The sequence below is a fragment of the Corapipo altera genome, unplaced genomic scaffold (genome assembly GCF_003945725.1).
Source record: "Corapipo altera isolate COAL_440 unplaced genomic scaffold, ASM394572v1 257, whole genome shotgun sequence".
Taxonomy (NCBI): domain Eukaryota; kingdom Metazoa; phylum Chordata; class Aves; order Passeriformes; family Pipridae; genus Corapipo; species Corapipo altera.
This window is the reverse complement of record NW_020885045.1, coordinates 131,228-159,030: the sequence shown is the minus strand read 5'-3', so window position 1 is coordinate 159,030 and position 27,803 is coordinate 131,228. Positions and strand designations below refer to the sequence as shown.

Genomic DNA, 27,803 nt, shown 5'->3' with positions numbered 1-27,803 from the left:
ATTTATCCTTATAAGGAAGAACTGGATTAACAGCAAGACTTGCAGTGGATGTGCCGAGCACCCAAAGCCAGATGCAGCTCTCAAATTCCCAAAAAACACCCCCCCAAGCCAGACACCAATGGTCACGTAGAGCTCAGCACTGCCAAGAAATGAACCCCCCCCCGGAGCTGTTGCCTCCCTTCCCAAAATCCTGACCTGTGCCCATCCCTGCAGGAATGCTTTAAACAGCACTGTCAGAGCCAACATAACTCAACACCACTGGAGGGTTTGCCCCCCAGCTCCAGGAGGTTTGGGTTTCTGCCATGTGCTGCATTAAGGGGATGTTGGAGCAGGGCATCGGTCTGGAGGCAGCACAGGCTGCCAAGATTTCAGTCCTGACTAATTCCAAGCTCTGCACACCACCCCCCCCCATGTTGTAGATAATGTTGCAAGCCATAATATCAAGTCATCACCTTGTTTTATTTGATTAGTGAACAAAGAAGTGCAGCAAAGCTTCCTGTGCTCCAGCCCGGAGAGATCCATGTTTGTGCCATCAAACAGCCTCCCAGCACCTTCTCCTTGGAGTCTGTTCCACAATCCAACTCCAACCCAATTCTGCTTTTTCAAAGCTCTCTCTGTGGCTTTCAACACTTGGGTTTGTAGCAAAATGCTGGTTTCCCTGAGCATCACCTTCCTCAGTCCTCCCTTGGCTGCTCCATTTCCCACCTCTGCACTGGGCTCACATCCCACATCCCTAAAAACCATTCCAGCTTTCAGACACAGCTGAGGGACTAGATCCAGGTGGAAATAAGCCAGCCACGACTTGGAGGTGGCTTAGGGCCAGGGCCTCCAGGGCTGTTTTAGGCAGCACCACCTATGGCAGGACCTGGCCCGGGTGCTCCTGCAGAGCATCAGCTGCTGCTCGGCCCTGAAACCCCGGATGGAAATGCAGCATTCCTCCTTCTCCCTGATGGATAACCAGGGACATTTCAATATTGCACCAAGGAGGGGGGCAGGGGGAAGAGGCTGTGAAGGAATTGTGTCGTATCAACCCTCTGTTGTTCTGGAAAGCCTAATTAACTTGATGCCCACGACTCCTCAGCTCTGACGTGCTGCTCCCACCGCTTTGATGTCGCTTTTAGACAAGACTTTAACAAGAGGAGAAGAGATCCAACTCTGCCCCACAAAGAGGGAACGTATTAATAAATTAAAAAGCCTCAGACACATAAAAGTGTCTTTGATCAAAGTTGTTAACATTTAGTGTGTGAAGAGTTAAAACCCCCACAAAGCAAGAGCGAAGCAAATAAAGGATTTTTTAAACACAAGTCAGAAGTTCAATACAAACATCACGATGCATTTAATTAGTCAGACCCAGAGTACCATAAATCTGATTATATTTCCGTGTCCTTTTAGTTATAAGTATTAAAAAAGAGGAAGGAAGCATCCTCAGGGAGGTTCAGAAGCGTTCTTAATTTCAGTTTAAACAACAAAAGATGCACAACTTCATCTTGACTGAATTTACAATGTCAAATTAAGCACAAAGATCAATTTTCATATTCCCATCCTCAATAAGGGCATGAAACTCACTCACACTCTAAATCAAGCTCTAATATTCTAAAGAGAATTATAACAGAGAGATGTTTTAATTCATCCCCGTCTCCCAAACATTCATCATTATTTCCTGATTACTTTTTTTCCCTCGGGGTCACACCCATGGATCAGGAGGGGTGTAAGGCTGGGAGCACCCAAACAGTCTTAGCAATGATCTGTACTAGAGATGAGCTGGAGGGCATGACAAGAGAGACCAAATAAATAGTTCTTAACCAATGCCAGGATGACAACTGATTTTGGAATATTTTATCCTCAAGAAAAGAGAGATCCCACAGTCAGAGCCCTCACCACAAAAGGAAACAGATGGGTTGGAATTTTGGAAGTCACAGCAAAGAAGACTCAAAAGGAAGCAGTGTTTAACTCTAACTAAGAGAAGACCAACCTCAGCACATCAGGGTGATTGGAAAGATCAATAATTTTCCAGGTTCCTCACAAGTCTGAAATATTTCTCTACTTCAGTCACGAGTTTCCTGCAGTCAAAACCATCCTAATGCTACAGAACGGGGTCCAGAAGGCCTGGATGGCACCTGGGACAAGCTAAAGGAGGTGTGGGAGATGTTTCCAGCAGGGGAGTTTGGGGTGGGAGGAGAAGCTGCAGAATTCAGCAGGGTCAAGGCAGTGAAGAAAAACTGCACCAGAGGATGGTGGAGTTGGACAAAAATCACTGTCAGTTCACAGAGAACAGCAAGAGTCACGGGTCAGGGAGAGCTCAGCTCTGGATGTTATGGACTGGAAAACCATTTTTATTACAGCCCTGGACGTTGCCTTCCCAGCACTGACCATGGATAAAAACACAACACCTTCAGAGTGAGGCTTTGTGCAAATGAGCCACTTCAAACTCCAAAGAAAATGAAGCTCTACTCTGCCAGAAATTCTCTGAAAAGATCATTAAACCAAACACAATCCCCTGGGAGGAAATCAGACTCAAAAAGAAGATGCATTTGGCCATGGTGAAGGTTCAGTGCTCTGACAACAAAAACAGAAGTTGCTGTGTGTCCTCTGGACACCAAACACGTACCTGTGTGATGATCTCCCAGGCCATGGTCACCGTTCTCCACCACCGTGGGGCCACAGGCTGAGGAGTCTGCAGGGAATCAAAGCAGCTGTTAACACTGGATGCAGCCAATCTTAACCCAGAACCCAAACCCAGCACTGTGAGGACTCAATGGAATGCTTTGGGTTGGAAGGGACCTTAAAGCTTGTCCAGTGCCACCCCCTGCCATGGGCAGGGACACCTTCCACCAGCCCAGGTTGCTCCAACCTGGCCTTGGACACTTCCAGGGATCCAGGGGCAGCCACAGCTTCTCTGGGCAACCTGGGCCAGGGCCTCCCCACCCTCACAGTCAGGAATTCCTTCCCAATATCCCATCTAAATTTATCCTCTTTCAGCTTAAAGCCATTCCCCCTTGTCCCATCCCTCCAGGCCCTTGCAAATAGTCCCTCTCCTTACCACAAACAAGGTTTGGTTTTTCCCCACAGTGAGATGAGCTTTCAGGTCCCTTCCAACCCAACCCACCTGGGACTCTCTGATTTTATGACACTGAGTAGTTTTAGCTGAGCATAACAAGCAGCACAAGCCCCAAGAGCAGCTCAGCTCCCCGGGCCATCAGCTCTGCTCAGGGGCAAGGAACACTCAGCCCTGGCTTCAAACAGCCTGTAAATAAATACCAACAGCTCACTCCCAGAGTGACACACACTCAGTCACCTGGAGCTGCTGCTGCCCCTTCCCCTACCAAAGCCATGGTACCAGTGTCCTTCAGGCATAGCTTAATCCAACCCTCAGGGGAGCACAAGGAAAAGTCTTCCCAGCTACATCAGTGGCTCACTGTGGTGTTTTAGGAAAATTCTACATGAACTTGCCAGTTTACAGAAAAACATACACCTACACCCTCCTGAAGGAGCTGAAAATACTCCAGGGATCCCTGGACCCGTTTCTCAGCAGTTCCACACACCAGCTCCTCCTGCTGCCAGGCTTTACAAGGGCTGGTGTTCACTGGAACAGTGGGATGGTCCTAACTGATAACTGGGAGAAGCACTGGCAGTCCCTGAATTCCCTGAGCAGTCCAGGCAAGGAGAAATGGGGGGCCTGGGGTGGTTGGTACCACACTGTGTCACAGATGCCAGGGGTACACAAGCAGGAACAGCCAAGGAATCTCCAAGGAATCACACAGGGGAGCCCACAGGACCTGCTGAACCCTCCAGGAAACAGTGAGGGAGCTCAGCCTGGCTGCAGGGATCACAGAACCTCCTGGGCTGGAAAGGACCCACAAGGATTACTAAAGTCCAACTCCTGGCCCTGCATCAGCTGGAATTTCTCCCTGGAAAGGGTGGTCAGGCCTTGGCAGGGGCTGCCCAGGGAGGTTTGGAGTGCCCAGCCCTGGAGGTGTCCCAGGAAGGCCTGGCTGTGGCACTCAGTGCTCTGGGCTGGGGGACAAGGTGGGCATGGGGCACAGGGTGGGCTCTGTGACCTTGGGGGGCTTTTCCAACCTGGATGGTTCCATGATTCTGATGCCACCACCTTTATTGATGCATTAAACCAGGACTGGATCCCAAATGTGACTGCACACCCCGGATGAGCCCTGGGAGTGTGCTGCACACTGGGAGCACTGGTGCAGGTCACAAAGTGTGGGAGACTCTACAACTGCTCTGGGAGCGCCTGGAAGGAGTCTGTGTGCCCCTGAGGTCAGCTTTGCACTGCTCATGGCCCGCTCAGGGCTGTCTCAGGTGGCACCCCAGTGATGTCAGCTCTTCAGAAAACAAGCACTTCACCTGCAGGAAGGTTTCACTGACAGACTGATCTCCAGGCACAAAAAGAAAAGCCAGGACACCCCCACCTGTCCTACTGAGGGCTCTGCAAACTTGGAACAAGAAAACCCTACCAAAACATCAGCCAAGCTGCCCAAACCCTGTGGTAGATGGAAACAAGGGCAGCTCAGAGCCAACTGTGTCCCACAAGTGCCACAGAGCAGGATCAGCACATCAAACCCTCGACCAGGAGAAAGCTAAAGGAGATTTTTGGCTCAAAGTGGGTTTCTAAACGAGCAAAAGACTCAGAAATGCCATGTCTTTCCTTGGGGAGGATAAAGAGCAGGTAAAATTGCTTCCTTTACAGCTTCAGCTTTTCTGGAAGACAAGCTTCCAGAAAAATCAGGTCAAATCAAACCAACTCCAGGCAGCACGAGTGGTTGTTATTTTTATGGCTCTGAAGGTCAGTGCCTTTGGAGCAAATCAATCTGATTTGAGTTTGCTACAGCACAAGTGCAAAGCACCCAGAACCCTCCCGGGGCCGGGGCTCCTCCCCTCATATTCTAAATTGCATAAAACCAAAAACATGTCAAGATGTTGTAACGATCTAATCCCCATCAGAATCACAAGATAGTATTTGCATCTGGCTCGTGGATCAAAGGATTGTTTTTATATAAACAAATTTAAGGCAGCACTGGCTAAACCGATAATCTCAAGCAAATGGCCAGTGCCAATATAACCCCCTAATCCCCAGCAGGGCCCGGGCACAGCCCAGCCCGGGCAGGGATGGGACCCCCGAGGGCAAAGAGAGCTCTGGGCAGGACAGGTGGGCTGGGAGGTGTTAACCAGGAGCTTCATCTATTTCAATTTATAGGTTTAAATGTTCTATCTCAAAATCACCTGCAGAGCTGTTCCAGCCCTGGGAACAGCAGCAGGAGGACGTGGAGCTGCTGGAGAGAGTCCAGAGGAGGCCCCAGAGATGCTGCCAGGGCTGGAGCCCCTCTGCTCTGGAGCCAGGCTGGGAGAGCTGGGGGGGTTCCCCTGGAGAAGAGAAGGCTCCAGGGAGAGCTGAGAGCCCCTTGCAGGGCCTGAAGGGGCTCCAGGAGAGCTGGAGAGGGACTGGGGACAAGGGATGGGGGGACAGGACACAGGGAATGGCTTCCCACTGCCAGAGGGCAGGGAGAGATGGGATAGTGGGAAGGAATTTTTGGCTGTGAGGGTGGGGAGGCCTTGGCAAAGGTTTCCCAGAGAAGCTGTGGCTGCCCCTGGATCCCTGGAAGTGTCCAAGGCCAGGTTGGACAGGGCTTGGAGCAATCTGGGCTGGTGGAAGGTGTCCCTGCCCGTGGCAGGGGGTGGCACTGGATGGGCTTTAGGTCCCTTCCAACCCAAACCAGTCTGGGATTCTGTGATTTAACAGCTTTGGGGCAGCTATGGGGCTGGACAGACTTTGAAGGGGAGAAGGTTCAATGTATCATCTGAGACAAAAACACAAATCTCCTCATTTGCTGATTTTTCTTTGATCCCTCTGAAACTTCAGCGTGCACAGAACATTCCCCATCCCCACTCTCAAAAGTGACAAGGTGTCTGAACTCCCTTTTGCAGAAGCAAATCCTGCTTCAAGAAAGGCATTAATCCCTCATTAAAGGGGAAAGGGAGGGAAAAGCAAAGGAACCATGGTTTGGCCTCGGGTTTCAGGCTCTGGGGCTGTGTTTCCAGGGCAGGGCAGGGTGGGCAGCACTGGCTGTCCAGCAGTGTCCACAGCACCAGCAGAGCCACCTCGTGGTGACACATCTGCTCCAGACAGCCCCAGAGCCACTGCCCAGGTCTGTTCAACCAAAACAACCTCAGCTCTTAGTGCTGCTCAGGGTTTGTGTCCTGTCGTGGTTCAAGCCCAGCTGGAAAGGAACCAGCACGGAGCAGCTCAGTCACTGCCCCAGCCCTGGTGGGGAGGAGAACTGGGGAAAGAATAAACCCTGTGGGACCAGAACAGCTTAATAATTGAAATAAATATAATAATATAACAATAATAATGAAAATGAGAGAGAGGAATTATTGTTTAGCCTGGAGAAAAGGAGGCTCAGGGGGGACTTGGAGCTCTCCACAATTCCCTGAAGGGGAAGGTTTGGGGGGGGGTCGGGCTCTGCTCCCAGGGAACAGGGGACAGGAGGAGAGGGAACAGCCTCTGGCTGTGCCAGGGGAGGGTTACATTAGAAATGAGAAACCAAGAAGTCCTTGATTCAGGGGGGGCAGGACTCGGCAACAACTAAAGCATCAGTGTGTTATCAATGTTATTCTCATACTAAACTATAAACACTAAGGAGAAAATTCACTCTATCCCAGCCCATATGAGGACAGTTCCCTACAAAAAACTGCATTCAAGGTTAAAACTCACCACAGTCTGTGAACGGGGCGAGTGCGAGGATGAAAAACACAGTGACTGAGCACAAGGCCACGAACCAAAGGCACAGACCTGCCTCTGCACAGCCCCTCCCCAGTAACAATCCTTCCAGGGACAATCCTGATCCTCACTTCAACTGAACCATTCCCCAGGAGCTCTGCTGCAAGCTGTTGAAGCCCAGAGTTTTCCTTTCCCTTGGAACTTGCTCCCAACCCAACCATCTCCTCCCTCACACTCCCACATCCCACCACGGGAACACCTCAGTGGAACTGCTGCTGCAGCCTCCCAGGCTCTCACTGGGAGCTCCACGGTGTCCTGAAGCCCTTGGAACCTTGGAATTGCTAAGGAAAGGCAGCTGCAGACAGGCAGCAACACACCCCAAGCGATCCTGAGGTTACGTAAGGCCCACGAGGTCACGAGGGGATTATCCCAGAATTTGCCAAATTACTTTGTCCAGCCAGGTGCAAGGAAGAGTAAACCCCTTTCTCCCTAAGCTATGCCTTTCCTACGTGTTTCCAAGTTAACTGTTATTAAAGCTTTATTCCAGGGCAGATTTGGAGGTGACCACAGGACTGCTCCTCTCCACCTCTCTGTGCTCCCCCAGCTCCACCACGGGGCCCAGCTGAACATTAAACCCACCTAAACTTGCTCCCTGGTTTAGGAAACGAGTGAAAGAAAAGCCTTGGGCAGAGCTGGACCAGCTAGAGCCTGACAGGATGGATGATTAAACCCCTTCTGACTGGAGAAAGCCAATCTCAGGAGCACAGCCCGTGCTGTCGGAGCTCATCGGTGCCTTTTAACATAAATAAATGAACAAGCAGAGGCTGAAAAGCCTGATCTGGGCAGGCTGCTCATCCTTCAGGAAAACAGAGCTGTCTGGAGCCTGGGACACGGAACTCCTGGAGCCCTGCCCCAAAAACTTGGTGTTACCCTCACACACTGCTCTACAACCCCCCACTGGGACCCCCGAACATCCCAGGGCTCGTTTATTCTGTTGCCTCAACAAATAAAGCACATTCAGCTCTACTGTGCTTTTAAAGAGTCATAAACACTGAATAAACCTCCTGAAAGAAACAGGAATCCTCCTCAAAAATGGGTAAGACAGATTGGGATGTTCCAGGATCCAATCCCAAGACTGGCCTGTGGCAACTGAGCCTGGTTTGGGCTGCAGAGCTCCAGTCCCCTCCCAGCCCAAGGTGGGAAGGCTGACAAACCCCACTCAAGGCAACTTCTCCAGCTTCTTCAGTTCAGGGTCTTGTTTGCATCTTGCCAAAGATTTAGATAATGCCCAGAACTGCACTCCAGCCATCCCAAAAAAGGGAAAAACAAATCTCCAAAGCAAGAAGAAGGAATCGCATCCCCCCCCTCCCCTGCCACGAAGGAGGGAAACAAGCTCTGCTCAAGGAAACCCAAAAGGCCTCGTTACACCCACAGCAAGATCCTCAGGTCATCTGAAATTGTCAGTAAACTTCCAGGGATACACGTCTGGGAGGACACACTTAAGGAACTGACATTTTACACCAATATTGTCACTGATTTTAGCACCAAGAAACCCTGGTGCTGAGATGGTTTAGAATCTGCAGCTTCTAGAACAAAGGGATCATTTTAAAATACCCTTAAATCATATGCAAAGTGCTAATAAGTCTTCGTGTTTTCCTGTTATTCCCACTTGTGCAATGTTAAAATATATATTTATATTATATAAAATTGCATATTTATATAGCATAATGTATTGTATAAATATGTATTTATATTATATAAATATATTTATATAACTTAATATATATGATATATAGAATATAATTTAATATAATAATACACATCTGAACTGCCCAAAGTTCCATGTTTTATGATCTCTTTGCTCACTTCCATCCTTCTACTCATTTGTTACCATTTAATGACTTAGGTCAGTATGGAAAACTCAAAGTTACATTTTCTGTATCACAAGGGACCTGATACAGTTCTAAACAAAATAAATAAATGCCTTAAACAGACCAGAATTCCCCACTCTGCAATCCTGGAGCTTTTATTTATTCTGAGGAATCACATCCCACTTTTCTCAACACTGATGAGCAGCAGGATTAAGGCAAAAACAAAAAGAAAAACTTTCTTTTGAAAGAAGTCACCAGGTTACCAGAGCACAGGTTTTCTTCTACACAGCACAGATTGAAGCCACAAAATAAGTAAAATCATCAAGGCACTGCTGGTCCCAGGTGACAATTCCCACTTGGCTGGGCAGGGAACAGAACCCAGGCAAACAGGGAAAGAACTTAAACCCAGGCAAACTGGGAAAGAAATCTGATGGATGGCCCCCAAATCTCACTGTTTTCCCTTTCACTCAGCTAAGGAAGCAAATCTCTGTTTAAAACTCTCCTTTTCCTAAGGAATTTCTGATAAAGCTCTTAACACTGAGAGGTGGGTGAGGCACCACTTCGAGTCCTGGGGCAGGTTTGGGGTCTCCAGTACAGGACATGGGGAATGGTTGGACTTGATGGTCTTAAAGGTCTTTTCCAACCCTAATGATTCTGTGATTCTAAACATCAGCTGGGCTGGAAAATGTTCACAACCAGCAAAGACAGCACTGTGTTTTACTATAACCAGCACATAGAGGCAGCAAGAAATCCAAATAAATAAACCCTTGGATCAGAAACATGGGATTTGGCTGTTAAGCATTTGGGTGTGAAGCTCCCAAAGGGGTGAGGAAGAGCAGGAGCTCCACATCCACCTTTGCCCCTTGGATTTGTCACCACCAGCCAGAGCTGTGGCACCTTGCACAGCTCTCATAGTTTGGGAAATGGTGTTGGCAGAGCACAAAATTTGGACAGTGCTTTGTCTGAGAACCCCAAGACAACCCAACCCCCAAAGATTAATATTTTAACAATATTTAATAATATTTACACGATGTTTTATGCCAGCATCTCCTGCGGCCCAGCAACGAGAGCTTATTTTAGGGGCTGAAGGACTGAAGAGCAGAGAAGCGACAAACAGGATTTGATCTCAACCTCTGCTTTTCAAGTAAGCTGTTCAGAGCAAACCCAGCAAGAGACAAAGGCCTGTCCCAGCACAGTCCCAGCCAGCAGGAGTGTCCCCTGGTGGGTCCTGCTCTGCTGCTTTGGGCACTTACGTTCCACCTGGATTCCATCGGGGTGGGCTTTGCCCCTGGGCTCCTGGCTCCCAGGCTTCGCCTCGTCCTCGTCATCCAGCAGTGGCACATAGTCTGTTTTATCCACCGTCTCTCCAACCACATCATCGAATTTCTCTGCCTCCAGCGTGGCAATGAAGTCCCTTTTCACCTCCTCCTCGATCTCGTGGGGCGGCTCCGTCAGAGCGTCCGCCAGGCTGAGGTTGTGCTCCAGCTCAGCCATTGCAGCACCTCTGCAACCTGGAAAAGCACGTGGGGAGGGGGGGAAGAGAAACAAACACCTTAATGAGAGATCTTTCATGGTTACCCCGTTTGGTGCTGAGCAGCCTGAGCCCTCACACGGTGACAAACGTTTGCTCCGGTGCTCAGTAACTCCCAGATGTTCATAAACCCCCCACACCAGCAGAGAAAGAAACAGCTGGGTCACCCAAATCAGGGTTTAGCTCCATTCCATGGGGTGTTTTATCAGAGTAACCTTCAATAAAAACTGCTAAAAAATCCAACCTGGTCAGAATAACCCTGGTGTGACCTTGGTTTGTGCCCTGCCCCAGAGCTCAGAGTTAATTACACACGCAAGAGAATTTAGTTCTGGGGCTGACTCCACCCAGCCTCCCCTATGGAGATTAGGATTTTCCATAATCCCTGATGTATATATACTGCAGTGAGGCTTCTGATCCCCTTGAGAGGGTCCTGCAGCATGTTTATGTCCTCAGCAAACCTCGCTAATACCAACAAACCCCCTCCAGCCCCGGGATTTGGGCTCGAAAGCGGCATTTTAATAATGTTTACACGAAAAAACAGAGTAAAGAGCACACGTAGGCATTATATCCACAGCTATGAATTGGAAATGAAGGAGAAGTAATCACCATTTCTCTCTCCCTCCCTGATTTGCATCCCTGCATTTGATTTGATTCCTCTGGCAGCCAACAGAAAATGCACCTGAGCTGACTCATCTCAACCCTCCAGGTTGGCACAACACACACCCAGCACCAAGCACTTATTTTTTTCATGTTTCATCCTTTTGAAGTTATTCTTGGGAACAACAGCCAGCGAAAACTGCTGGGAATTTAAGGGGAGCTGTCTAAGGGAGCAAAGCCACCACTCTGGAGTGAGAAAAGGCCCTTTTTGCCACGTTCTCTCAGAACAGAGTCAGTCGGAGCTGCTGAAGAGCAAAGGGATCAACAGCTCCATCTGCAGAAACTGCCTGCTGCAAACTGGAAAAACCCCAAACCAGAAAGGGCCAAGAACATCCAAACTGGTGTGTTTCCAGCTCCTACTGTGGGAGTTCAGCTTCCCTGGATTTTGGTCGAGGTTTGGGAATGCAAAGGGATTTGATGCTGCTCTCACTGATGCACAAACCGTGCAGAGACTCTCCCTGGAATGACTGACTCTCCCTTAGGACTCCAGTGAGCCAATGCAGCAGTGCCTGGTTGGGGAATTATCAGGGAACAAGAACATGGAAGTGAAGTTTAGAGTTCCAACAACAAAAAAGAAAGATATGAAGGAGCTCAGGGAAAGTGATTCAGCATCTCAGAATCAATTCTCACTATACTGAGACAAGAACCACCAAGCCACACTAGAATTCCAGAATGGTTTGTGTGGGAAGGGACCTTAAGGATCATCCAGTGCCACCCCTGCCAGGGGCAGGGACACCTTCCACTAGCCCAGGTTGCTCCAACCTGGCCTTGGACACTTCCAGGGATCCAGGGGCAGCCACAGCTTCTCTGGGCAACCTGTGCCAGGGCCTCCCCACCCTCCCAGCCAGGAATTCCTTCCCAATATCCCATCCAGCCCTGCCCTCTGGCAGTGGGAAGCCATTCCCTGTGTCCTGTCCCTCCATCCCTTGTCCCCAGTCCCTCTCCAGCTCTCCTGGAGCCCCTTCAGGCCCTGCAAGGGGCTCTCAGCTCTCCCTGGAGCCTTCTCTTCTCCAGGGGAACCCCCCCAGCTCTCCCAGCCTGGCTCCAGAGCAGAGGGGCTCCAGCCTCTCCTCAGGAGGACCTGGAGCTGAGGACACAGCCCTGGAGCCAGGACAAGGCACAGCCACAGCCCAAGGAAACACAAGGGGCACTTGTGTGTTGGTTAATGAGGGGTGACCCAAGTGGCCACTGTGCAGCAGCCCAGGGTCACTGACTTCCATGGGGTGGCAGAACACAGACCCTCTTGTTCCACAGGAACAAAGGCTCCTACTCCTTGAACTCCAGGAAATTCTTTGTCAGCAGTACAGGGCCATGGACACACACAACACATACCTACAGCTCCAGCCCCTCCAGGGCACTCACATTCCTCAGGGACAATGGGATCCCACTGCCAGTGCTGTCTCTGTAATTCCAGGCAAGTGTATTATGGAAACTAATTCAGTTAAAACTCTCCTTTTTCATTCTGCGAACAATAAAAGGTCAGACTTGCAGCCAGATCACACTTCAGGCAGCAACTGCACTTTTTGTTGGTTTAGATAAAGGCCTTGAATCACCACTTGGAATTCTTCAGAGGTGAAAGGTTTGGAGTTTTTAATCCCGTGTGCAGGGTCACAGCTGAGTGAATTATTGTTGTTAAAAATGCTGGGTTTAGACTTAAATGATAGAGCCTTATAAAAAAAAAAGTTTATTTTGGAGTTCTTGACTGTTTTCAAGACAAACCATCAGCCAGATGTGCCCACAGCTGGCCACGTTACCCTGCAGGGAGCATCAGCCAGGAGTTTTATCTGTGCATTGCAAAGGCTCTCCCAAGGCAGAAATGGGGCTCAGAAATGGCCAATTCTCATCACTGAGTCCAACTGTCCCCCAGCACGGCCCCACGGCCCCAGGTTGCTTCTAGAAAACACAGGAATCAAGGCTACAGTCAGAAAACCCAGAACACCCCAAAAACCTGGAGAATAAAGCAGCGGAGGCTGCAGTGAACACACCTCACACAGCCTGCCTGACTCACTGGGCAGTGTTTAGGCAGCCCAGAAATTATTCAGTCCTGAGATATCCAGGCACTTTCTGTCCAGCCCTAAACAACAGTTGGACTCGATGATCTCAGAGGTCTTTGCCAGCCTTAATGATTCCATGATTAACTGCACTATAATTAATGGAGTAAATGCCTCCAGAGCCCCGGTGGCAGCAGGAGCTGCTTCCCTTACTCCATGTGAGCAGGAAGCAGTCAGGAATTCTTAAACCCAAATCAAGGCTAATCCCACCCAGACCATCCTCTAACATGTGAATATTCCACCACAAGTAAAAGATGGATTCACATCATGCTTTTTTGGGTCCAAATTTTGGGGATTTCTGTGTCCACGTTATTGTGGCAGCACTGGATGAAATTGCTGCCACAAAATACATGGCATTTTAGGGGTCTGATGGCATTGACAGTGCTGCTGTTCCAGACCTACACGGGAACTAGGACACTAAAGTGATCTACTTTCTGAGGAAAAATAATAATGAGGTCATGCAGCCTTATCAGCAGGACATTTCCTTGTCCATATTTAGCTAAATAGGGAATGCAGAAACTATGTATAAAAATAAATCAGTGTAACTAAGAAAAGCCAATCTGCATTTTTGTAGCAAACACGGAACTGGTGTCTCAGACAAGCACCTGGTACAAACCTCCCTCACCCAGAGGCTGCAGGAATCCCCCCCAGCCCAGGGGGGTCAGAACACCCCTGGGAATCTCTCCCTTTCCATCTCTGCTGTTAGAGAAGCCAAACTACACCAATTCCCAGATTCCCAGGGCCTGCAGAGTTAACAAAGACAGGAGGAAAATGAATATATTGCATGGATTCTGCCCAAGGGTAGAAAGCAAATCCCAAAGAACATCCCTTTGTTGAGCAGTTCAGGGAGACAGATGCTTCCTACACCACTTCCATTCTCCTGGAACAAAGTCAGCCAGGAAGCATCAAAGAATCATCACCAAGATGGCCCTTAATCCACTGCTTCCATTGCCATGGAAATCAGACATTCCCAGAGCCCAGGGAGGATGGATTCTGACCCGAACCTTTAGGATGAAAGGGCAAAACTGAGCAAGGACTGAGGTTTGGGAAAGCAGAGGCTTAAAAATGCACTAAATTTCTCCCTGGAAAGGGTGGTGAGGCCTTGGCAGGGGCTGCCCAGGGAGGTTTGGAGTGCCCAGCCCTGGAGGTGTCCCAGGAAGGCCTGGCTGTGGCACTCAGTGCTCTGGGCTGGGGGACAAGGTGGGCATGGGGCACAGGGGGGATCCATGGGCTGGGAGGGCTTTTCCAGCCTCAGTGATCCTGGGATTCCATGATTTCAAACAATCCTTCAGCTGAGAAAGAGCTGCCAAGGTCCTTGTGTTTGTTAAACAGCAGAGGCAGCAGCCATGGGGTGACACCAGCCTGCCTGGCTCCAGGTTTGCATCCCTGGAATAGCCTCAGGGGACTCACCAAGGTGAGCAGTTTGCTCCAAGGAAGGTGTGGAAGGAGCAGACCACGGCCTCACCAATCCCACAGCTGCACTACAGCCAAGGAAAAGGCTTTTCCTGGAGCTGGACACCCCAGGAGATCTTCAAACCATCCCACAGCAAATCAATCGTGTTCCTTTAATTCCCACATTATTTTTCTCTAAAGGGGTTGTTTAGATCTCTCAGTGTTCCAGGCACAGCTGATCTGTCACACTCAGGGTTTGCCCCATCTGTTCCTTTCCGTGCTCAGAATCCTTGTGCACGCAGCGAGGAACCTGTTTGTTGGGAAAAATAAAATCCATCTTCCTGGTAGCTCCTCTGGAAGGTTCAGCAGAGTTATTTTAATCTCTCACCCACATCACAGACCCCCCTGTCCTGGAGTCTTGTTCCAAAGAGCTCCTACTATTCACTAGGTTTCAGCTGTGGCTGCCCCATCCCTGGAAGTTGTCCAAGGCCTGGTTGGAGCAACCTGGGAGAGAGGAAGGTGTCCCTGCCCATGGCAGGGGTGGGACTGGATGAGCTTTAAGGGTCCCATGGGCAGGGACACCTTCCACTCTCCCAGGTTGCTCCAAGCCCTGTTCAACCCAATCTTGGACACTTCCAGGGATGGGCTGTCAACTTCTCAAACTGCCAAGAACTCCTTGCCCAAGTTTTACTCTTAAGTGACCCAGTGGAGCAACTTCCAGAACCATCCTCTCACCCAGCCTCCCTCTGGAAGCAGAGACGAATCAAACAGCCCTTCCATGAGCCACTGCCTCCAGCCTCCCATCCAGGGAACAGTGGGATTTGCTTCCTGAACTCTGTGTTTCCATCCTGTAGCTTCCATGACTGTGCTGTTGTGTTCCTGCCTCCGGGCACGCACAGCCTTGGAATTTAAAGTTATGAGCAGCCCGACCCAGATTTGGTGTGAATCATCTGGAGATGGAGAAAGGGGAGAGTGGGCAGGGGGTGCCCAAAAAAAACCCAACACTTGAAAACCCGTGAAGTGTTTGAACAGAATCACACTTGGTGTGAGACACTGACTTACTTCCCTGGGAATTCTGGCCGAGGGAACGACGGTTTTTCCCAGAGGAGCCCACACAGGTACCAGTTACACAAGGCAGAGTCTCTGGCAGCCCTGTGGTGACAATGACACAGCACTTCAGCCCTGCCAGGCTGCTCGGATCCAACGGGAATCCACAGCTCTCTCCTGCTCCAAACGAGCTGCACTCGCTCTCTGAGCCACCCTCACGCCAAAGGGGGGAGAGAATCACACCCAGGGCAATAACAAACCAACCTTTCCCCACTTTTGTTGGTTCAGAGGAGACTCTGAATCCCACATTTACGAGCAGCACGTCCATTCCTCCGTGAGATCCACCTGCTCCTTTAAAATTAGCTGCTCACTGCACACAGAACAGAATCCCTGCTGCGGGAGCGGGGCCGGCTGGGCCATAATTCCCATTTCTCTGGGCTAAGTCAGGCTGCTTTTCTTAGCCGAGGCTGCTGAGGCGTGAGGGAAGAGGAGAGCAGAGATCTGCTGTGTCATCCTCCTTCCAGAGCCCAGGAATCCATGGAGAGGGTTCCTGCAGCCGCCTTTCAGAAGGAGAGGACACGGCGACCAGTGACGTTCCTCACATTCCATGGCTGGGCACAACAAATCCATGACCCAATTTCATTTCTGATCATTTTTTTGGCACAGTCTAAAACACTGGGATTCATTCTTTTTTATTTTTTTTTTTTCTAAAGTCAAACACAGCAAAAGTTCTGCTTTACTCCTGCAGCTGTTTGGAGTCACAGGAGATCCCTCAAATCACCAGAAGCTTCTCAGAGGCAAAGAGATGGAGGTCAAGAGATCGTTAATAACATCTTTCCAACAACATTTAAATTCGTGTTCAACTCAACCGCTAGAAAAATCAGCCTCCAAATGTCCTGAATTCCGGAATTATATTCAGGAATTGGCTCCCAAAGATGCCATGATGTGCAGGTACCTCCCCACTGCCAGAGAGGAGTCCAGGCCAGATGCTCAAGACCTGCGGGACCAGCCCAAGTACCTGACACCACATCACTGAACCATGAGTTAATTAGAAGATTATGGATATTTCCATAGGAAAATCCAGTATCAAATTCCAACTCTGGGGCACTGTTTAAACCAAAGTGCAGCCAGCAGCTCCCTCGGAGCTCCTGGGAGAGCAGAGCAGAGTTTCCAGCTCCACTTATGAAAAGCAGCACATCAAATATTATTAATTTCTAATGCTTGCTTGGGCTTTCAGCAAACCAGGATTTCAGGAAGAGTCGTGTCACAAACAGCCGCGTTCTCCTTCAGTCCACAAATCCAGCAAGAGAGTTTCCAGCTATTATTTATATGGATTAAGCAATTCTTGCCCTCCTGTGTGAGGGACAAGAGATGTGGTGGGAACAGGGGATGCAGATTTGGGTGCAGAGGAGGCAGATTTGGCACAAATCCTTCCCTGGGAGGGTGGGGAGGCCCTGGTACAGGTTGCCCAGAGAAGCTGTGGCTGCCCCTGGATCCCTGGAAGTGTCCAAGGTTGGATGGGGCTTGGAGCAACCTGGGCTAGTGGAAGGTGTCCCTACCCATGGCAGGGTGGGACTGGATGATTCCTGAGGTCCCTCCAACCCAGACCATTCTGGGATTCAGGGATTCTAACCCTGAAATAGCTCCAAAGGTTTGATGCAAACCTCGGGTCACTTCCACAATCCCTGTACAGCCATAAACACCAAACACGATGTTTGAACTTCTCCCTCCCGATGGTTTAATGAAGTTGAACTCAGCCTGCTGAACCCAGGATTTCAAAACCAAGGCAGAGCTTCAGCCACTATTGCTTCCTCATAACTGTCATTTCCTCTTCCATGTCTTGATACCTCCCAGTTTCCACTTCTCAGGTCACCAACAACCTCTCTCTCAGCTTTTGACCCAGACATCTCTTCCCACTTGAGCCTTCAAACAGCTACACCCCAAACCCAGGTCAGACCAGCTCCGAGTGACACTGCCCACACACCAAAACACTCCTGGAGACTCCCAAGCTCTCCATGGCCTGTCCAGCTGTGGGCAGCTGAACCTGCACACAAGGCAGATCCAAGCAGGACACGGAATGAGTGCTTCAAGTCTCCCACTTGGGACAGGAGCAAACCTGTGTGCAGGGATGAACATGAGCAAACCCCCTGGAGTCGGGAGAGTCTGGGGGGAACTGGAGCAGGTGTGCACTTTGGATAGGGAAAGAAACCAGCTTATGGAATCAGAAGGGGATGAGTGGAAATGGATACAGGAGTCACGGAGGGCTGGGCAGGAGCTGGACCACAGCGCAGTTGCTGGTCACCTTCCCACTGTGAGAAGTGGAAGCTGCACATTGATCCACTCACAGACACAAAGGAAACCAGCACAGCTGTATTCCAGATGGGATCACAAACTTCTCCAGGCAGTGGCCAGAGGAACAAGCTGGGCAGCAGTTCCAGCCCCAGCTGGGACCAGCACTAGAGGGGGGAACATCTGAGGCTCTGCAAGAGATGCTCGGGCTGGGTGACTGAACCTGCTCCATGGGAATGGTCAGATTCCCAACAAACAAAGAGCAACTGTCAGAGCAGGACAGGAATGGCCACAGGGAGGCCAAATCTGCGACAGGAAGAGTCACCTGACCAAACCAAGCTCTGGCTGACCAAGGCCGTTGTTTTATTGATGCCAAACCTGCCACTTTCCTAAGTTACAACTTCAGAACTTCAAATGGCTTGAAGTGCAGTTTGTTTGATTTCATGATGTCTTGTAAGAGCCCACAGAATTCTGGGGTTTATTCCGTTTTTCCAGAGTGTCCATGAGTTGTAAGGTTCCATCAGTCAGGGCACGAGCCATTTCCCCCCTGTTTCAAGCATTATTTTGCTGTTATTGGCACTGCAAATAAACCCAGCTCACTGCGCTCGAGTCTTTAATGAAGATTTCTGCCCCATAAGCAGAAATATTTTCATCAACTCGACTTCCCTTAAGAAAGCCCTGCCAAAGCCAGCGAGCTGTGCTCTCCCCATGCTCAGTTATTCCCACGCCACGTGAATCAGCACAGGGAGGCAGTAGAAAGTCTCCCAGAATTCCCACTTCACCTGGAACGTCACAAAGGTTCTCTCAATTTCTGGAGACTTGAGACAACTTCTGTTTTCTTCCTGCCTTCCAGCAGCCACTCATCACTTGGAGAGCTCACACCTCACGGGATGATAAAGGCCACAACGACAACAGGGTAGAAATCCCACAGGGGAAGTTGTGGCACAACCTCCTCTCTCCACGCGTGGAGCTCCTACTTGTAGTCAACTCCCAAGCCATAACTAAATGTCAGGCCAGCATTTCCCAGCTTCCCTGAGGCAGTTTCTCCCTGCTCTTTCTAGATGTGGACATCCACTCATACTAAAATTTCTGGCCTTATTTCAGGGTCTTCTCTGCTCAGGGTGAGGACTCAAGTTCTGTAGAACTCGTCTCCTCCGTTCAGGGCAGTGAGGACACCCAAGGGCTCCAGAGGGGCTGCAGGGAACTCGTGCCTGCTTTATCAGAGCACAGCAAAGCCAAGGCAGCAACTCCTCCCACCCCCAGGCTCTGAAGAGCCAAATCCTGGTCCTGGAACTCGGAGACACAAAACTGCAGACACCCAAGGGAGTCGCTCTCCCGCATTCCCGGGAATCGCGCTGCAATTGCTCTGCACTGGTCCAAGAGCCTGAAGGGAATTTTGCAATTCCCCTGTGGAATGTAGCACTGGAGAGGCTGCACAGCCCCCTGTGACAGGGCCCTGAGCCACCTCCTAAAGCACTTCACGTGACACAAGAGTGATCAGTCACAGCTCCCAACACCACCAAAGTGACCAGAGTGAGTGATCACCAACTGGAGGCAAAACTGTCCAGACTTCCCTCCTGGCCAAACCCTAAGAAGGACAACAAATGGAAGGAAGCCCATCTGAACCAGTCTGGAGTGTCTGGAGAAGCACACTTGGATCCAAAGCAAAGTCTTGGAGTAAGGAAGGGTGGTGGGAAGGGGGAGGCTCGTGTAGGAAGAGGGACTGACGCCAGCAGAGCCACGACTGGACAAAAACCAGAGCCAGGAGGATTTAGGAGTGTCAGGCTGAGAGGAGCTCCAAAGAATCACCCAGCAGCCCATTTTCCAACCCTGACTTCACTTCAGCTGCACCAATTCCCAAAAAAACCCCCATGGCACCTCTTTGTGCCTGCAAAGAGCGTTTTACTGCTGTTAATTACACCTGAGATAAGAGCACACCAACCTCCTGCATGATTCCCTCCCTTTGGGCAACCTCCCTGCCATGAACCACTCAGCAGGATGGGGTAAGACTGTCCCACTTGGATTGCTCCAGCCGGAGTTGTACCTTTTCCAAGTTGATAAAAAGTCACATTAATAAACTTGCCTTGAGTTACAGCAGGAGATGCTCTGCCAGAGCGGCTTCGCTGGGAGGACAAGAATAACTTTCCTCTAAGCCCCAAGCAGGGATTAGGGACTCTAGAAGGTGGGGATTAATAGTCTTGGCTGGCCTTCAAAAAAGCCACATGGAAGATGAGTTCATAGATAATAACTGTGAGGGGCTTTCAAGGGCCGAGCTCTGCACAGTCCTACAAGTATCGAAATAAGAGACCTAAAAAAAGACTCCAAAAATCATAAATGCTTATCTAAGGAAAACAGAGGAGTCTTGCCCACCTTCTGTACAGACCTGGAAGTTTTAGCCCCAAAATGACCTATTCCTTAACAGCTTTAGAACTCCCATCTCCCCGGGGCAAAGCTTTGCTGGTTTTTGGGATTTTGTGCGCCGCCGCTTCCCGGGAGAGGCAGCACCAAATAAGGAGAGTTTCATTAATCATGGGGGGGAAGAGTCTCCTCTTTTCTCTTGGCAGAGGGGAAGCCAAAGTGGGGGCAGGGTAGGGAAAGCCGGGCTGTTTGCAGAGCACTTTCTACCGGGGGATGTTGAGGCTGAGCCACAACCCGGCCCAGCTGCTCCGTCAGCTGCTTTCCTTTAATAGCACGGAGAGAGCAGAGAGGCTCCCACCTCCCCCAGAGGATAACCCACAAAGTGACGCCCTTCTGGCCCTGTCCAGAGAGCTCCTTCTCGGGGAACCAAGGCAAGGATGGCACAGGGCTCATACAGTGGGTCACTCAACAATTATCTTTATTTTGTACCTCCTCGCTGTTCCTCTCCCTGCCACGGGCTGGTAAAGGCAGCTGAGTGCACACAGAGGGAGAAGTTTCACACCAACAGTGCACAGAGAGGGAGAAGTTTCACCCCAACAGTGCACAGAGAGGGAGAAGTTTCACACCAACAGTGCACAGAGAGGGAGAAGTTTCACACCAACAGTGCACAGAGAGGGAGAAGTTTCACCAGCAGTGCACACAGAGGGAGAAGTTTCACCAGCAGTGCACACAGAGGGAGAAGTTTCACCAGCAGTGCACACAGAGGGAGAAGTTTCACTACAAAAGTTCCCCTCAGCCAAACAATCCTCATGTCAGCCCCTCTATGTTCATCCCACTCCGTGTTTGTCTCACGTATGTGGCTCCCAGAATAATGGATTTTGTGCCTGTGTGAGAATTTGGGTTTGAATTTCTAAGGTGTGGCGACAACTGTACAGCACAAAGATTGGAATGACAAACCTAGAGATGAGAATGAGTTCAAGGCATGCTGTGGGAAAAAAAATTCAGAGGTTTAGTCCAGCTTAATTATAGCTTTAATACCACTGTGCAGGCCCTCAATGCCTTCGTGAACTCACAACATTGCCTTATGTATATAAAATAATATATAAATATGTATATACAGACACCTGAGAGCGTGGGAGGGGAAGTAAGACCAGAGAGGACAAATTCTGAAATTAAGTTAAGCAAAAAAGCTCTCACTGAAGAGTAAAATAAACAGCTATTAATTAGTATTTAATGTCCTACATCCATATTGTACCTCATCGAGAAATTCATTGGATTAAGCCTTGAAAATTCCAAGTTACACTTCCTGTGGAACAGCAGAAACAATCCAAGCTTGTGGAAACAGGTTGGAAAAGAGGCCCCTCATGGTAAGACATGAGTGTGTGCAGGGAAGGGAAGGGAGCTGGGAAGGGGCTGGAGCAGCAGGAGCAGCTGAGGGAGCTGGGGGGGCTCAGCCTGGAGAAAAGGAGGCTCAGGGGGATGCCAGGGGAGACAGGAGGGGGGAGCTGGGGGGTCATCGGGCTCTGCTCCCAGGGAACAAGGGACAGGAGGAGAGGGAACGGCCTCAGGCTGTGCCAGGGGAGGATCAGGTTGGATATCAGCAGGAATTTCTTGCTGGAAAGGGTGGTCAGGCACTGGAAAGGGCTGCCCAGGGAGGTTTGGAGTCCCAGCCCTGGAGGTGTTCTGACAGGCAAACTGACTCCCTAGAGAAGGGCCCCAAAATCAACAAGTTCGCCAGTGTCAAAAAACAAGATGAACTTTGAGCAAGGAGCAGGGAACATCCCAGGTCATGGAGAGCAGCAGCTACAGCAGCACAGCCATGAAATCAGAAGGAGCTCATTTGGCAACCAGGACACACCATCACTGCTCCCAGCAACTCCATTTCCAACAGGCTCCACTCCTTTCCCTGCACGGAATAATTCCAGTTGTGTCAGTGACTGCATTAGAGCAGCTACTTTACTGTTAATTAAAATAAGCCCTTCTCCTGACAATGTAATTACAGAGCACAAGAACCTGCCCATCAGGACACAGGACTGGAAGCTTCCAAATGAGAAACTTGACTGGAGAACTATTTTCATCCATGACAACTCAGCATCACTTGATGTTTTGGAGCCAGAGGAGTGGAACAGCAAAGCTGGCAATGCTTTTCCAAGCAGATTTGCAAAGAGAAAACAACACTTTAAAGCTTTCCAACACTAGTGGAAGGTCAAAATGCTTTGGGAGAATGAAACAAACCGCTTCTATGCTAAGAAATGAGTTTTGGCCAATTTGCAAATTCTGTAGGATCTTGGCTACAGCAGGTGAGTGAGTTTGTGGATTCAGCAGCTGCCTCGTGCCCTCCCCTCGGGGTGAACTCCAGAGATGCCCCAAAAGGAACCTGGAAGTGGAACAGAGACACACTGAACTGGTGCAGAGGTTGGGGGTTGCCACTTGGAAACCACACCAAAGCCTTGTGGCAGCAGAGGTTCCACAAGGAAAAGCAGCTGCTCTGTGAGTGCCCGGCCCAGGTTCCTGCCAGAGCACAACTCCAGGACCACCAGGCAAACTGGTTCAGGGGGAACAGGCCCACTCAGCACTCACAGGCAGCTCAGCCTGCTCCACGTGGGTCACACTTGCAGGCCAGGAACAGAACTCAGCCCCTGTGTTTCCCTGAAATTCGTGGGGAATTCGAGTCCCTGAGTGCATTTGGGGTGGGAGCAGAGCACACCTCCGAGCTGTGGAGCCTGCTCCTTACCCTGCTCCCTACCCTGCTTGAGAGCAGCTTTGGAATATCCAAACCTGCCCTCACACACTGGTGTGTCACCAGAACACACTCAGGAGGGGGCTCTGCACCATCTTTTAACTCACTGTGTGGATTTTGTTCATCTCGGGGCAACTCCACAGCAAATATAATGGAGATTTAACAAACTCCATGTCACTGGGAATTACTCCTCAGTAGGGACAGTTGTGTCTACAGAACAAGGGAGAAAGAAAGACAAACCTCAGAAATCCTTTTAAATGAAGGCAGAAGCCTTTAACTTTGAAAACTGAGCACACTTGGGCACCTCTGCAAGCAGAGCTGAAGCCTTTGGCTACAACAGCTCATGGAAGGATTTGCTGGAGACCTGGGAATTCTGCCTGCCTGTGATGCAGGGGAAGGAGGCACTGCTGGTGCTAATGGAACAGCTCCCAAAGGCAGCTGGAAGGATAGTTCAGCTTCAGAACGGGATGAGAGGTGGGGAAAGGTCCAGTGAGTCATCCCAAGCCTCCCAGAGGGGGAACACTGCCTGTTCAGGGGGAACACGGGGCACATTCCCAGCTCCATCACCAGTGCTAATGGAGAGAGCCCTTCTCCCTCAGAGAGGGAGTTACTGGGAAGACACAAGCTCAGGATCCATCCCTGCCTTGCCACAACATGACCCTCGTGCAGCCCCTCTCCAGCAGCATCACCAGACCCCTACACGAGTCCCAGCACCTCCCATGCTGCCAAGGGGGGTAAAGTTAAAAATACAGCTACAGTAAAGTGCTCAGAAATGAGTTCAACAGCACATTAATCAGTATTTGATCTGCAGGCCAAGGCCCAGCAGGGAACTCTACTACACCAGGAGCTCAGCAAGTCCGTTCCCCTCTCCTTCACATGGTATTGATCAGATTCTCATTTAGAAACCAGTGTATTCTGAAAGCCCTGTGTCATCCTGGGCAGCAAGGAAAGCTAAAGGTTACAGCCAGACCCTCCTGCCTCCTCTGGCCCTGCAGCTTATCCCTTCAGCAGAGGGATGCCAGCCCAGCCCTTAAGCTGCTGCTGTTCTTCCTTCCCAACAGGGCATCTTAATTCCCTCCAAGCAGGGGAACACTCCTGCTCTCACGTGATGGTTATTCTTAGAGAGGATCCCGGGGATTTTTCCTGAGCTCAGTTCAGCCCCACAGTTGGCCCAGGGCCAGGAGAGCATCACAGAACTCCCCAGCCCTGCTAGTGCAGCACAAACACACTAATGGCATTTACCGTGGCAGGTTGGGCAAGGAAGGGCTGGGGAACTGGAGATAAATAACCCTCCCAGGAAACTGTTCCTGCCACACAAAGCTCATGACAAACCCAGTAAAAAAAGCAGATGACAGGCCCAGTCTGAGGGCAGCCTGATGCTCTCACCCAGCTCCTCCTGAGATAGTCACAGAATATTCTGAGCTGGAAGGGACCCACAAGTCCAACTCTTAAGTCAAAAGAACAAATTCTACATTTGAGCCTTTCCCTTATCTTAACCCAATTTTAATGACAAAATCTGTGCCTGACACAGAAATCATGACCCAACTACAACGAGCAGAAGAACCACATTTAGGCAACAACTCTCAAAAATAACTGAAAATTTGAGGTCTGGGAGAAATGCTCTCAAGTCAGAGAAGACACTGCTCCAACACTTAGTTTTTCCTCAAGAAATATTGCTCAAATGTTGCAAGGAGAAGAAGGCAGGCTTAGTTCAACTAGAATGGTGCCTTATCTGGTTAAACAATGGGATGTCCTGTCAGGCAGGAGGATGGGAGGACACTGGGAGGAGCTGCAGCAGGAGGCCCTGTGTTAGTTCCCTCCCCAGGAACGCCTGTGAGAGCAAACACCTCTATTTGCCCTGACCCTCTAGGGTCTGGAATCTGATGGGGCGGCACCAGGGGGAAGAACAACCATTTCTGACACGAATAAATGCAGAATAGTTCCCACCTTCCCGAGTGCAGGAAGCCAGAGGAGGAGGAAGGGAGTAGCTGCTCAGCCACTATTGTATTTACACTTCCGTGCTCTTGATAACAAACACACTCGAGGGTGGCTGAAAAACAAGGCATGGGTGAGAAAACAAAAGCTGAGATTTCAGGAAAGGAAGAGCAATAAAAGAAATTCCAGGTGCCCCCTCGGTGTTATCAGGCACAGCCTGGAGTTCCTTTAGGGAATGATTCAGGGTCCCACTGCTGTGCCCTGGGACACAGGCAGCTCCCTTCCAAAAAGGGGAGGAGGAGGGACCAGGTAAATAGCTATTCAGTGTAGTACTGGGAAAAAAACACCTCTTTTTATTTTAATTTACAGTTCTTCCCACATTGCTTTGAGGAAGTAAAACCACTCACGGTAAAGTAGAATCCTCGAATCCCAGAATGGTTTGGGTGGAAGGGACCTCAAAGCCCATCCAGTGCCACCCCCTGCCATGGGCAGGGACACCTTCCACCAGCCCAGGTTGCTCCAAGCCCCCTCCAACCTGGCCTTGGACACTTCCAGGGATCCAGAAGCAGCCACAGCTTCTCTGGGAAATCCGTTTCAGCCCCTCCCCACCCTCACAGCCAAGAATTCCCTCCCAACATCCCATCTTTCCCTGCCCTCTGGCAGTGGGAAGCCATTCCCTGTGTCCTGTCCCTCTATCCCTTGTCCAAAGTCTCTCTCCCATCTTTCCTGGGGGCTCCTTCAGGTTCCTGGAAGGCCACAACCAGGACACTGCTTAGCCAGGTCATCCAACAAAACCAGGCAGTGCCCAGCTGCCACAAACACCTCCTCCTTCCTGCCTCTCTCCCAGCTTCTCCAGAGGACGTTGGGAGGAAGTTGCCTTTATTCATCTGAGCAGTCAATGAGTGGGGATTAAATGTTCCAGGATAAATTACTTCAGGAAGCACTTTTAGCTGCTGAATAGTGTCTGTGGGAAGCACCTGTTTGGTTTCCACGTCCTGAAACCACAAACAACAAGTGTGGAGAGGTACATGGATCCCTGGGACTCCGGGAGGCAGCTCACACTGGAACTCCCATTTTTGGACAACAGAGGAAGGAAGGAGGAAAATCACACCAGCAGACCCCCAAGCTGGGAGGTAACAACATCACCTGGCACAGCTCAAGGGGTGCCTGGACAACACCCTTTGTCATATCATTGTTTTTAGGTGGTCCTGCAAGGAGCAGGGAGTTGGACTCCATGATCCCTGAGTCCCTTCCAACTGGAGATATTCTGTGACTGAGGGAAGTCTGAGAGCGAGTCCAGACACCCAAGGAGTCTGGCAGACATTCAGACCAGTTGGTCCAAGCTCAGTGAAGGAGAAAGGAGAAAAAAAATAAAAACCACTCCAGACTGGAGGGTGAAGGAAGGAAAACACAGCGCTCTGCTCTCACATTCCTACGTCACCTCTCTGTCCCCTCACGCTCCCTCCCTGCAGGAGGAGGTGACAGACACCTCCCATGACCTCCTCAGGTCCACTGAGGCCACGGGGAAAGGCATGCAGGGCACTCTGGGCACGTCCCCTCCCTCCATCCCACCCCGAGGGAGATCAGCCACCTCACTGGGCTGCTGTTCACGTGGCTTCTACAGAACCACTTCAGGTGGGGCTGTGGTGGGGCTGCCAAAAACAGTGGTGGGGCTGCCCCAGCTGGGCCTGGGCCCTGTCACAGCATCAACAGGAGCATCTTCTAGTCACACCAGGAATAGATACAAAGGAGTCTCCTCCAGTCACACCAGGAATGGACACACAGGAGCATCTTCCAGTCACACCGTGAACGAGGACACACAGGAGTGTGAACCCCACTGAAAATAAAGGACTTTGCACCCACAGTGTCCTCTCTGCATGTGCCACTTAAGGAGACAAAATTGTTCCTCAGATGCCCTTTTTTTCCTTGCTCTAAGTTTTAGGAGACCTTTGAGGCTGCTGTCACCTCCAGGCAGTGCCCATAAATCACAGCAGAGACAGCTGGTGATGTAAGAACAAGGTGTTATGAACTGCATCCGTGTGACTCCTTGGCATTCCTCACAGCCAAACCCACAGGATGGCACCAGCACTCTGAACTCAGCCCATTTTGTCAGGGAAAAGGCAAAAGAAAGGGTCAAACAGTGGAGAAAATGGCTGATATTCCTCTCAGGAGTCAAACACACACAGCACTTGAGAACAATCACAGTTAAACTGCACTGCAGAAGATCCCGGGTCCCTCAGCCCACACAAATATCATGAATAAATTGTAGTTCCTTCACCAAAACATGTCACATGAACACCAGCACCTCAACTATCCCCCGACTGCAGACTCCAGTGGAAGTGGAGCTTTCTGGAGCCTCCCCCAAAGGACAGTGAGGATCAGAAACGTGGATGATCCGCTGCTCCCAATTCCTAACAAATCAAATCAGACTTGTTTTTCTTAGCCTTGTTTACCCATTTTAATCTTTTGTAGTCCTCTTACTCTGATAAAAAGAAGATTTGAGTGACCAAGTTAAATGTGTGCCCTTTGCAGCAGAAAAGGCAAGAAAAGAAGGTCCAACTGGCCAGAAAGGACAATTCCTGAGTCCCACGCCAGCCCTGTTATCCCAAACAGAAACAGGGGAACGTTAGAATGGAAAGGTGAGTGCATTCCAGACATGTTTGCTCCACAGAAGTTCCCAGAACTGCCATCTCAGATCCCTGGATGGTCATTCATTCCCATGTGCACACCCAGCTGTATCAAACCTTTGCTCCTTAATTAAAGATTTAGCGTTGGGTCATTAGAAAAACAGTTCCTACCTCAAAAGCAGGTGTCCCTTTGCAGGTACTTCAGTCCTCAGAAACTCCTTATCTGCAAAACACAAGGCAGAAGGAATGTGATTCCAGAGTCTGGGACAGGAGTTCATTGGGGATGGCTGGGAAATGAGTTGTGTTAAATCTGAGTAACTGAAACTCGGGATATTTTGCTGCAGGCCCCCTCCAGTGATCCAGGCAGCTTTCCTGAGTTTTCTCTCCTCGGCAGGAACATGACCTGGCTATTGCTGGGATCAGAAGGCCAGTGGGATCCCGGGGGACATCGGGAAGGGTGTGGCCAGCAGGTCAGGGAGGGGATCCTGCCCCTCTGCTGCCCTGGGGAGGCACTTCTGGAGTGCTAGGTTCAGTTCTGGGCTCCACAGTTCAAGAAAGACAAGATGCTACTG

At 50.2% G+C, this 27,803-nt stretch overlaps 1 protein-coding gene across 4 annotated transcripts in view; it reads right to left on the bottom strand.

Annotated features, from left to right (window-relative positions):
- Window positions 1-27,458, bottom strand: part of MAP4 (microtubule associated protein 4) — a 115,150-nt gene extending 87,692 nt beyond the window's left edge. For all 4 annotated transcript variants that reach the window (XM_027668561.1, XM_027668563.1, XM_027668565.1 and 1 more), the window contains exons 1-3: window positions 27,403-27,458; window positions 9,858-10,115; window positions 2,609-2,674 (exon numbers count right to left, since the gene is read on the bottom strand). In XM_027668561.1, coding sequence (XP_027524362.1) covers window positions 2,609-2,674; window positions 9,858-10,098 — 307 coding nt within the window. In that variant the 5' untranslated portion in view covers window positions 10,099-10,115; window positions 27,403-27,458. The remainder of the gene's footprint in view (window positions 1-2,608; window positions 2,675-9,857; window positions 10,116-27,402) is intronic.
- Window positions 27,459-27,803: the final 345 nt, after the last annotated feature.